The 12,601-nt window shown below is 46.6% G+C and overlaps 1 protein-coding gene across 1 annotated transcript in view; it reads left to right on the forward strand.

Moving 5' to 3' along the window:
• Nucleotides 1–12,601, forward strand: part of LOC138945438 (tyrosine-protein kinase HTK16-like) — a 45,965-nt gene that overhangs the window by 8,804 nt on the left and 24,560 nt on the right. The window contains exons 5-11 of the mRNA XM_070316866.1: nucleotides 233–348; nucleotides 1,661–1,801; nucleotides 2,779–2,884; nucleotides 3,601–3,668; nucleotides 4,787–4,924; nucleotides 5,990–6,119; nucleotides 6,905–6,973. Of these exons, the coding sequence (XP_070172967.1) occupies nucleotides 233–348; nucleotides 1,661–1,801; nucleotides 2,779–2,884; nucleotides 3,601–3,668; nucleotides 4,787–4,924; nucleotides 5,990–6,119; nucleotides 6,905–6,973 (768 nt within the window). The remainder of the gene's footprint in view (nucleotides 1–232; nucleotides 349–1,660; nucleotides 1,802–2,778; nucleotides 2,885–3,600; nucleotides 3,669–4,786; nucleotides 4,925–5,989; nucleotides 6,120–6,904; nucleotides 6,974–12,601) is intronic.

The following is a 12,601-nucleotide window of genomic DNA, read 5'->3' on the forward strand; positions in this document are numbered from 1 at the left end:
GTGTGCATCTTTCTTTCAGACAGAATTTTAATTCTGTCATATGTTAAAAGCAATTTACATCTAATAAATTGTGTAAGTGTTAACGAAGACTCTGTTTTCCTCAGTGTTATCTGCAGTTCAAATGAGATGTTTGATGCCATGGAGATTGGATTGTTTGATATGAATGTCCAACCACATTTAACAGTTAGCATTTCCATGATGATTTAGGTTTCACTTTCCAATTGTTGTGCAGGGTCAACGGCATTGCACATGGCTTCGTACCGTGGTAACGATGACATTGTGGAATTACTTCTTGGCGCCAAGCCAGACCTGACCATCAAAGACCGCAATGGGCACACAGTGTTACATGTAAGTATAGCTTTAGGAATCTGCAATTTTACATGTTACTTTAGAGAAGGGATAGTCTGGTACTAATGTGGGCATGCAAGAGCTAGATTATAATTGTTTTATATTAATTTTGTGCAATCCCTTATGCAAATTTACAGTCGCAGGCGAGGTTGCAGCAACCTCGCTGTTGTCTAAACAGATCGTCCCAGCAAGTCACAGGTAGTCGTAGCTTGCTGTGATGTTGTCCCGAGCATTGTGGGTTGCCTTGAATAGGTTACTGCAAAATCACAGAATATCTGGTGTTTGCTTGGAAGATTGCAGCAATAGCCGAGTTTAATTTGCAAGACATCAAAGCTAGCCGCGGCATGGTCACAGCAAGATCACAGGAACTCGAGAGTTTCAGGATCAATTAACTTTTCGGAAGAACAACTCTTTACTCAGATACCAATGAGACATTTTAGGTATGTTCTGCGGTAGAGAACTGTCAGATAAAGCTGCCGGCCATATTATTTTCCCATGAAGGTCTTAGGCTTATGCAGACACACAAAATTTGAAAGGGTGAGAGCCAATAAATTGTGGGAACATTCGCAGCACATAAAAACTTGCTTTGTAAGAAAGCATATGCTTGCGTGCAATTAGTTTTAGCTGTGTGAGTGGTTGCTGCATGTGAGTCGATGCGCAGTAACCTCATATGAAACGAATTGTACTATTGAATCGCTATAGTGACAGTGACGGACCTCTTAAGGGATGACACTTTCAGGTAATATCGTCGCTGGCCTGGAATTTGGCGTAACTCAATTCTTGGCGATTTTGATGTTTTTGTGCTTTAGACAAATTAAATCATTCTCCATGAGAAATATTTTTGAAAATATGATGGACAATACATAATTTAACATTTTTTTTATCTTTCTAACCATACCAGGTACAAATATAAACACTATTTCATAATAATCAGTTTTGGCCTTCTGCTGAAAAGCTGTCTGAAATGAGTTACGCCAAAATTCCATGACGACGTCATGTATATATATACATATTCCATATTGTCTGTAACATTTCTGCAGAACATAAAAAATAGACAATTTTAATGTCCTACAGGCTAAATATTTCGCCTCCTATGGACAAGATATGGGTTATATGATAATTCGAGTTTTACGCCCCCAGGGTTTTTGATGAGATACACAAGTGTATGCGTGTTTAGGTGGTATCAGCCATCTGCACTTATGGCAGAATGACCGAGGTCTTTTGCGTGCCATTGTGGTGACACGGGGTGGGACATGGCTACCGTCTCTGGGTCTGCACATAAAGTTGACCTCACCTGATGTGTATATTGCAGAGGGCGTGTGTGGGAGACAGGCCCAGCACAGTACACCTGCTGATCAAGCGAGGTCACTGCGACCCCCAGGTGCGCTGCCCCCACAATGGCTGGGTGCCGCTGCACGAGGCGGCCATGAAGGGCAGTATGGAGTGCACTAAGGTAAGCCACTTTTAACATCAATTTGTTTTCATCATTTTTTCTTTCATTTTTTGTTCATCGTTTTTTTCGCGGGGGGGGGGGGGGGGGGGGGGGTGTTTAGCAAGGGTGGGTGGTTTCACTTACATCAGCCATACAGACCAACCAAGTATGTTGATAACTTTGCTTTATTTATGAAACAAGCATGCTGCACATTACACTAAAAAAACAACTTTTAAGACCTCCAGAAATCTGAGAAAATCAGGTCTTAAAAAGGAGGGAGTCTAAAGATGGAGGTAAATTTTCAGATGATATGAACAGAAAATCTGAAAACTTGGTACGTCTTACGATTAAGAGGGAAAAAGTCTTATATTGGAGGGTCTTAAAAAGGGGTTCCAAAGTACAGAAATGATTCCACTGGTCAATGTTTCAGTTCCATGTGCATGTAATGATCAGCCATATATACAGAACAACCAAGTTTGTTGATATCATTAATTGCTTTATTGAGGAAACAGGCACAGTCTGCACTTGTAGCATCTTCTCAAGCTTTAAAACAGAAAATAGTTTGAAATAGCTTTATTGTAATGATGTGCACAAGCTGTTTGTGAGGGGCGATTAACAAGTGTTTATTATTATTATTTTAGGGCGGGGAAATAGCTCAGTCGGTAGCGGCGTTGGTTCAATCCCCACGTTCGGCAAGGGATTTATTTCCCAGAGTCAACTTTGTGCAGACTCCTCTCGGTGTCCGAACACCCCTGTGGGCATGCATGCGCACGATAAAGAACCCAAGCTCACAGCGAAAGTCTCAAGGCTTGGAAACATGAATACACGCAAGCAGAAGAAGAAGAAAAAAATGGGTAGCGTCATATACTGTATGGCAGCTCGCTTTGCCCAGGGAGAAAGCAGCCCGAATGTGCATGAGGGTAACCTCACAGGACTATTTGAATCTTATCCTTAACCTTGACCTTATCTTAATCATTTTCCTTATCCTTAATAAACAGGCGCTGCTTGAGGAACAGGCGACACCGTTCCCAAGAAGTGATGATTTGGAGACCCCCCTCGATGTGGCCGAGAAATACAGGCGACTGGATGTCATGCGTGTCTTTGGTACGAATTTTTTATCATTTTGTAAAGATTTAAGTCTGAGAAATGTAACTGCAAAGGATGCAAACAATGTTACATATTAATTTGATAGAAGATTTTCAAAAATATATTTGTGACCCTCCACCACGAAATGAGTCGCATGTCACCTTTGCATGATTTTCATATTTTTACATTTTCCTAAAGAGTTTTTTATGCTCTATCCAGTGGTGAAACCCGTTTTAGAAAAGAGCGAAAACTGTTTGAGTTACAAGCCTGTGACTAAGGTGACCCTCACACTGTTACCAGACACTCCCCGGACTTATATTAAGCCTAGCGCAGAACCGCGCGAGGTGACATGCGACTCATTTCGTGGTGGAGGGTCACATTTAAACTCTGTCAGGTTTGTATGGGTTGTGGAAACGTGACCTTTTCTGGCAATTTTAACCATGTACAAACATTGGAGGGGCCAATCACTAGCCAGGGGTATGTCGGAAACACACAACCCATACAAACTTGATAGAGTTATTTTTGGAATTTGTCTATTAACAGAAACTTGAACATTTTCCTGGCTTTTTCGGGAACTTGATGAAAGACGTTGGTCAAAGGTATTGGATGTTTTTGGGGGAAAGTTTGTGACTCAGGTTGCCTTGTTTTACTAGTCTGTCATGTGAATGGCTTCTTTTTTTTTTCAAAAGGAAGTTTGTACATGACATAAATGTTGTTGCTTATAACTGTTTCAGAAAACTTTCAGCCTTCACAGGCCAGAACCAACCGAAAGGACTGGTATCACCCTGAACTGAGCCGAAAGGTAGGTTATGCATTGCATTGATGACTTTGTCTGGGGGGGGGTTAAACTGATAGTCCTTATTCTAGCCGTCCTATCATTGGTGTCATTGTCAACATCGTCGTCATCATCATCTTTATCAAACTGTCATCATCATTATCATCATCATCAACATCATCATCGTAATCAATCCTTTGGGCAAAAAAGTCAAAAACCGTTTTCCAGGCAGTTTTGTTGGCATCCATGGACAGAAGCTAGGTCAGGAAAGGTCATCTGATCCACCTCCTTTACATTGTCAGACCCCTGCTCTCGTGTCTGTGCCCTCATTAGACAGTGTCTTGCAATCCCCAAGAGAAAATCAATCAATCAATCAATATGAGGCTTATATCGTGCGTAGTCCGTGGGTACAGTTGTAAGCGCAGGGATTTTTTTTATTTTTTTTTTTATTTTATTTTATGCAATTTATATTGCGCACATATTCAAGGCGCAGGGATTTATTTATGCTGTGTGAGATGGAATTTTTTTACACAATACATCACGCATTCACATCGGCCAGCAGATCGCAGCCTATTATTCCAAGTCACACGGGTATTTTGGTGGACATTTTTATCTATGCCTATACAATTTTGCCAGGAAAGACCCTTTTGTCAATCGTGGGATCTTTAACGTGCACACCCCAATGTAGTGTACACGAAGGGACCTCAGTTTTTCGTCTCATCCGAAAGACTAGCACTTGAACCCACCACCTAGGTCAGGAAAGGGGGGAGAAAATTGCTAACGCCCTGACCCAGGGTTGAACTTGCAACCTCTCGCTTCCGAGAGAAAAGAACAGTTGCAGCGAGTTCACCTGCAGACTTGGTTGCTGCAAACCTAATTTGCATGGTAATTTACAGCCTCACAGGGACTTCACATGACCTCGCTGCGTGGCTTGCAGCAAGGCCTTTTTTGTCTGTGAGGGATATGGTTTGGGGAAAATGTGACGCCTTGTGAAATGGCCAAAGCAAGTCAACTTCTGTCGCCTGATGGTCGCCAGGAGAGGGTCTTTGGGGCCCGACCATGATGCTCGATCTTCACCAATCTCCACACATAATCACCGGTCTTGTGCTCTCTGAATTGATCGACTCACTGCTGTGTGTTGCCAGGGTGCGGTGGGTTTGCTGGAGTACAGCAGCCTGCTGTCCGGATTGTTCCTGATCCGCCCCAGTAAACGCCAGGAGGGATGGCACGCTCTCAGCCTCTGCTTCCAGCGCACGCCATACCACTACGAAATTAAAAACACAGTCAGTTGGTTTTTTCTCACTCTGTTTGTGTGTACAGTGGAACCCCCTTTTAAGACTCCCTCCTTTTTACATTTAGTCAAGTTTTGACTAAATGTTTCAACATAGAGGGGGAATCGAGACGAGGGTCGTGGTGTGTGTGTGTGTCTGTCTGTCTGTGCGTGTGTGTGTGTAGAGCGATTCAGAGTAAACTACTGGACCAATCTTTATGAAATTTTACATGAGAGTTCCTGGGTATGATATCCCCAGACTTTTTTTCCATTTTTTGGATAAACGTCTTTGATGGCGTCATATCCGGCTTTTTGTAAAAGTTGAGGCGGCACTGTCACACCCTCATTTTTCAATCAAATTGATTGAAATTTTGGCCAAGCAATCTTCGACGAAGGCCGGACTTTGGTATTGCATTTCAGCTTGGAGGCTTAAAAATTAATTGATGACTTTGGTCATTAAAAATCCGAAAATTGTAATTAAAATTATTGTTTTATAAAATGATTCAAAATTACGTTCATCTTATTCTTCATCATTTTCTGATTCCAAAAACATATAGATATGTTATATTCGGATTAAAAACAAGCTCTCAAAATTAAAAATATAAAAATTATGATTAAAATTAAATTTCCGAAATCGATTTAAAAACAATTTCATCTTATTCCTTGTCGGTTCCTGATTCCAAAAACATATAGATATGATATGTTTGGATTAACAACATGCTCAGAAAGTTAAAGCAAAGAGAGGTACAGAAAAGCGTGCTATGCAGCACAGTGCAACCGCTACCGCGCTAAACAGGCTCGTCAATTTCACTGCCTTTTGTACGAGCGGCGGACTACGGTCATTGTGAAAAAATGCAGTGCGTTCAGTTTCATTCTGTGAGTTCTACAGCTTGACTAAATGTAGTAATTTCGCCTTACGCGACTTGTTAAGACCTGATTTTGTCAGATTTTTGGAGGTCATAAAAGAGGGGTTTCACTGTATCACAAGTGTGTGTGTGTGTGGGGGGGGGTCTTAAAATCCGCTTTAATCCACTGTGTTCAACAGATACATTAATAATGATGGCTACTGGTGTTTCAGCATTATCGTGATCGCTTCGTGCACTTTATTGACGACGGCCCCTACTTGCTGAGCCTGGAGCATCTCGTGCAACATTACAGTTGCCGTGCCGACGGGCTGCCCTGCGCCCTGCGCCATTCTGTCAATACCAGTAAGTTTGAAAGCCTTGCGCCACTCACCCATTCTGTCGGTACCAGTAAGTTTGAAAGCCTTGCACCACTCACCCATTCTGTCGGTACCAGTAAGTTTGAAAGCCTTGCACCACTCACCCATCCTGTCGGTACCAGTAGGTTTGAAGGCCTTGCACCACTCACCCATTCTGTCGGTACCAGTAAGTTTGAAGGCCTTGCACCACTCACCCATTCTGTCGGTACCAGTAAGTTTGAAAGCCTTGCACCACTCACCCATTCTGTCGGTACCAGTAAGTTTGAAAGCCTTGCACCACTCACCCATTCTGTCGGTACCAGTAAGTTTGAAAGCCTTGCACCACTCACCCATCCTGTCGGTACCAGTAAGTTTGAAATGATCGTCCCTGGGAATATGGTGTACTCAAGGTTTAATTCACAAACCTCATCTAGTGATTGGGGATGGTGTTGTTGACTGGTGCAGTGGAACCTGCCCTTTGAGACATCAAACAATCTGAGAGAATCAGGCCTGAAGTTTTCAAGAGGAGGGAGTCTTAAAATGAGGGTAAATTTACAGAGGTTATGAACAGAAAATCTGAGAAAACAGGGTCTTAAAAGGGAGGGAGTCTTAATTGGTGGGTCTTACAAGGGGAGGTTACACTGTACATCCTTGATAACTGTGAATCCTAATTACTGTACTGTGAAAGCATGTTTATATATATGTTACATGGAGGGAATAGTGATGGATAGTGATAGGTATGTCATTATTGTCAATCAGAAACTGAGTAATGAATGGCTGCATACATTGCAGGTTATAAAGTGAAAGACATGCCGTCTTATGAGGACTACTGCAACCTGCCCATACCCCCTGGTGATGAAGGTGAGAATTTATTTTATTTGACTCACATGCGAAGCAAAAGTGAGTCTATGTACTCACCCGAGTCGTCCGTCCGTCCGTCCGTCCGGACGTCCGTCCGTCCGTCCGGAAAACTTTAACGTTGGATATTTCTTGGGCACTATTCAGTCTATCAGTACCAAATTTGGCAAGATGGTGTATGATGACAAGGCCCCAAAAAACATACATAGCATCTTGACCTTGCTTCAAGGTCAAGGTCGCAGGGGCCATAAATGTTGCCTAAAAAACAGCTATTTTTCACATTTTTCCCATTTTCTCTGAAGTTTTTGAGATTCAATACCTCACCTATATATGATATATAGGGCAAAGTAAGCCCCATCTTTTGATACCAGTTTGGTTTACCTTGCTTCAAGGTCAAGGTCACAGGAGCTCTTCAAAGTTGGATTGTATACATATTTTGAAGTGACCTTGACCCTGAACTATGGAAGATAACTGTATCAAACTTAAAAATTATGTGGGGCACATGTTATGCTTTCATCATGAGACACATTTGGTCACATATGATCAAGGTCAAGGTCACTTTGACCCTTATGAAATGTGACCAAAATAAGGTAGTGAACCACTAAAAGTGACCATATCTCATGGTAGAAAGAGCCAATAAGCACCATTGTACTTCCTATGTCTTGAATTAACAGCTTTGTATTGCATGACCTTGGATGACCTTGACCTTGGGTCAAGGTCACATGTATTTTGGTAGGAAAAATGTGTAAAGCATGTGAGTCGTATGGGCTTTGCCCTTCTTGTTCATGTACTTTATTATCCCACTGCTGGGAAATTCAGGTCGCTTCCTCCCAGTGGAAAGCTAGCAGCAACAAGAGTCGCGCTACCCAGGTGTATGCGTGTTTATGTGTAATCAGGCACCTGCACTTATGGCAGAATCATTGAGGTCTAGCTTTTACGTGTCACTGTGGTAACACGGGAAAGGGACATTGATACCGTCTCTGAGTCTGCACATAAAGTTGACCTAGCTGTGTCCGTCCCGGCCGGGATTGAACCTGTGACCCTCAAGATCACAAGTCCAGTGCTCTACCACCTGAGCTACCCGGCCCCCAAAGATTGCTAGATCAGTTCGCAAAAATGTATGTGTGTGTGCTTGTGTGTGTGAGTGTGTGTTTGTCAGTGTGTGCGAGTGTAGGCGTTTAAAAAAGTTAACACCACTTAGCACACAGATGTGTACGCGCAGCCGTTTGTATAATTGTCTTTTGGCATTTTCGGTGTTTGTGTTGTCACATTTTGTTAATATGCGATTTAATATCATATTCTTACTCCGAATCACATTAGCATTGAGTCACCTGAGATGCTTATCACTGAAAAACGCTTACCCGGCTAAAGAATTTAAAGGGAAGCAACCCCATCACCAAAACGAAAGTGAAAGTAGCTTTGGTAATGGGCCAGTACACCGGGAGTTACCTCCCATACGGGTGTATGCCACGTCACTTCCTCTAGGAACACGTGCCTATTACCATACGTCTTTTTCACCTCGGAGAGGACGGTTCACTTTTTGACGCTCTGTGGCTGACCTTGTGTGTTTGAGTGACACCCGCCGGCCACGTTACCCAGCTTGTCTGCTCGCCTTGCCTACAGTTTGGTGAGCTCGTTCCCGTTTGTTGTTGGTTGTTTGCGCTGTTTCGTTACTGTACGTTGTCCGTTTTTTACGGACTTGTGTGTCAGTGACTTGCGTGTTTCGCCATTTTGTTGTGTGAGTTAGTTAGCTAACTCGTGTGACTTTGCTAGTAGCTCTGCGTGCCCTCTTTCTGTTTGGGCAAGTGTAGCTTTAGTATTTTGTTGACGCGTAAGCGTGTGTGTTTACTGTCTTTTCAGTCGTTTTGACTTACGTTTCAGTAAATCTTTTTGGCTTTGCCACGTGTTGTTGACGTTTGTGTCAGTGTCTTGCGTGTCGCCATTTTGTTGTGTGAGTTAGTTTTCTAGCTCGTGTGACTTTGTTTGTAGCTCTCCGTGCCTCTGCTTGTGGGGCAAGTTTAGCTATAGTATTTTGTTAACGCATTAGTGCGTGTGTTTACTGAATTTTCCAGTCGTTTAGACTTATGTTTCAGTAAATTTTTTCGCGTTGCCACGTGTTGTTGTCAACATGTCTGATTCAGACAAGCGCCGTGGCAAGTCGGACCCCAAGGGGAAAATTAAGGCTAAGTCTTCCTCTTCCAAAGCAACTTTACTTGTTACAGACCAAGAGCGTAACACTTTGTTGGCTGTACCAATTTCGGCGCCTAGCGCTGTTACTACTTCTGCTTCTTTTGCGGCGCCTAGCGCTACTGTTACTTCTGCACCTGTCTCTACATCGGAGACTTCGTCTTCTTTGTTAGCACCTGGACAAGGTGCGTTGGTTTCCTCTCTGTTAAAGTCACTGGTTCCAGAAATCCGCAGCTTGGTGCAGGCAGAATTTCAGCGTTCCGTCGCCAGCAGTTCGGCGTTTCCGGCATCTGGCAGTGACGTCCGGGCATTGGCTTCCGTGTCTTTGTCCTCCACTTCCGGCTTGGAGCAGCGTCCTCCCTCTTCAGCGTCGGTTGGTAAGCAGAGCTGGTCCGATAGCCCTCGTGAGGCGCCTGGACGTTCTCCTTCGGGGGACAGCTCTTTCGCATCGGGTCACGACCGATACCTTGCTGATCTTTCATTTCCGGCGATAACCTACGAGGCCCCGGACTTGTTCGAACAGCGGCGGCAGTCGGTTTCGACTGCCGCATTTCCGGCACTTGCCGGAAGTGATGATCCGTCCGCTCCGGCACGCTACGGCGGTCGCGGCAGGATGGAGTATTCACTGACTTCCGGTCCTTCCGGATCGCGAAGTCAACCAGTGCAGTCTTCACTTCCGCATTTTGCGGTTCCGTTGACTACACTTCCGGTTTCGGCCGGAAACGCTTCTTCCTCTTCTGGTGGTTCCTTCCGGATACCAGATAGTGGATTACAGCGTGCGCCTTCCGGCTTTCAAGCGCCTAGGCTTGAGCAGGCATCACTCCACTCAGTCGGGGGAGTGACGTCAGCTCATCCAGCTCCGGTTTTTGCGGATGGTCGTCCTGCTTACCCTTTACCTTCACAGGATTTTGGGCGGCAGGATGACGTTAGTGCTCAGGCTTTTCCGGTTTCCGGTTTGCCAGGGCATGCTTCTGCTTCCGGAACTGGTGACTTCGGTCTTGGTTCCACGTGTGACTATTCTGATGCTCCATCAGTGGTCAGCGAGGAGTCGCGGGGCGTGTTTCCGTCGAAGCTCAAGTCTGTTCTTGACGTCGCGGCGGAAGTAACGTCTCGTTATTTTCCTGAAGGGGTGGTGGCTGCGGACTCTTCCGCATCATTCGTTCCTTCTGCCATGGCGGACTTCCGGCCGGCACAGGAGGATGTTTCTTCCTTCCGGTTTGCCGAGTCTCCGTCAGTGGCTTACCAACTTTCGCATTCACTGGTTCGTCCAGCACATGCGGGGAGTGGTATTCGGCCAGTGCCTGTTCCGTTACTGCTTCCTTTTGGTCCAGTTCCGGAATCAGCGCAGCAGTGGGTGGCTTCAGCTGCCCAAGCCTCTTCCTTCGTGCCTACGGTCAATAGGAAGCTTGGCATGCCCAATCAGAGCCAGAATTGGCTGGCGTCTTTTGCACTCCCTAGGGCTACCCTTCCGGTTTCCCGGGAATTGCTGCCTCTTCTGACTAAACCGATCAAGCGTGATTCGGTTTTGCCGGTTTCCGAGGCTTCCCTCCTCTCTGCTGAGGAGGTTGGACGTCGGCAGATCGAACTGTCCTCCATTGCGGAGACTCTCGTTCGGGCTCTGTCTCGGGCATTGACCGATTCACTAGTTCCTTTCACTCTCAGTGAAGAACAGAATGCGGACGATGTCTCTGCGCTTTTGGCCGCATTGGCCAAGGTCAATGAGGAACAATTGCGTCTTTCCTCCCTGCAGTACACCCAAGCGGTACTCTGCAGGAGGGATCTCTTCCTCTCGCAGTCCCAATTCACGGAACTGGCTACTAGGGAGACCTTGAGAGTCTCCCCGGTCTCAGAGGAGTCTCTCTTCTGTCCGCTGGCACTGGATGCCAGACAGAAGGAGATTCAGTCAAACAAGGACAGTCAGTTCCTTGACTACACTCTGAAGGGGGTGAAACAGTCTCAGCCTTCTAAACAGAAGCAGGCTCAGACATCGTCTAACCCCAAGCCAGCTCAGAAGCGGCAGGCTCCGCCGGCCGCTCGTGGTGGGAAGAAGAGGACGGCATCGGGGAGGGGGCGTGGCGGCTCTGGAAGTAAGCCACACCCCCAATGAAGCGCTCCCGATCTCACCTCCCTCCCGCCCTCCACCTTGGTGATGGCGGGAGGCCCCTCCCGGGCACTTTCTCGTTGGATGTCGGTAGTAGACAGCCAATGGATTGTGGGAGTGGTGAGATCGGGCTTCCGCCTACTCTGGCGGGAGGAAAAGGCGCCTCTTACCCGAGTGCCTCCGCGGTTCAAGCCCCCCTTCTCGCAGGAAGCACGTTCCGTCTTGCAGTCGGAAATTGCCTCCCTGGAGCAGAAGGGCGCGGTGGAGAGAGTTCGGGTCCACAGCTCCCTGGGATTTTACGGGCGTCTGTTCGCTGTTCCCAAAGCATCAGGAGGATGGCGTCCCGTGTTGGATTTATCTCTCCTCAATACTTTCTTGAGGGAGATAAAATTCAAGATGGAGACGCCAGCCTCTGTCCGAGACTCTCTCCGCCCAGGAGACTGGGTGACCTCGATCGATCTCACGGACGCATACTTTCATATTCTTATGCATCCGGCCGACCGGAAATGGCTTCGTTTCCGGTGGGGAGATCAGATCTACCAGTTTCGCGCACTCCCTTTCGGGCTGTCTCTCGCACCATGGATTTTCACCATGGTGGTGAGACAGGTCTGTGCACTGGTGAGGTCCCAGGGTATCCGTCTGCGGGCTTATCTGGACGACTGGCTCATCATGAACCAGTCCCAGAGCGGCTGTTCGCAGGATACCCTGACGGTTCTTCGAGAATCCAACTCGTTGGGATTCTCGATCAACCGGGTAAAGTCGGAGCTGACCCCGTCACAGACATTCACTTATCTGGGGATGTCTTTCGACACGGTCGCTTGGACTGTCCAGCCTTCTCAGAGAAGGGTGGACAAGCTCCAAGCCCAGATTCGCTCCACTTTACCTCTCCTGATGGCTTCCATCCGCTCGCTCGCCTCCATCTTGGGGCAGATGGAGTCTATGGCTCTTCTGGTTTCACTGGGCCGGGTCCACAAACGTCCGCTTCAGTTCGCGCTGAAGCCGTTTGTGGACTCTCCTCTGGTGGACTGGGACGCCCTCATCCCTTTGCAGGGATGGTTCCAGTCTGCGACCCTTCCGTGGTTGGACACGGAGTGGGTCTGCAGAGGTGTTCCGATCGTCGTGCCCCTCCCCGACCTGGACCTCTTTACAGATGCGTCCAGGGAGGGTTGGGGGGCACATACAGATCTTCAGACTACTTCCGGTCTGTGGACGACGGAGCAGTCCTTGTGGCACATCAACTTGCTGGAGCTAGAGGCAGTTGCTCTAGCTCTGGCCAAGTTTCTGCCCTCCCTGTACGCCAAACATGTTCGTCTGTTTACAGACAACATGACAGTGGCGGCGTA

Source organism: Littorina saxatilis, linkage group LG13, assembly GCF_037325665.1.
Source record: "Littorina saxatilis isolate snail1 linkage group LG13, US_GU_Lsax_2.0, whole genome shotgun sequence".
Classification (NCBI taxonomy): Eukaryota; Metazoa; Mollusca; class Gastropoda; order Littorinimorpha; family Littorinidae; genus Littorina; species Littorina saxatilis.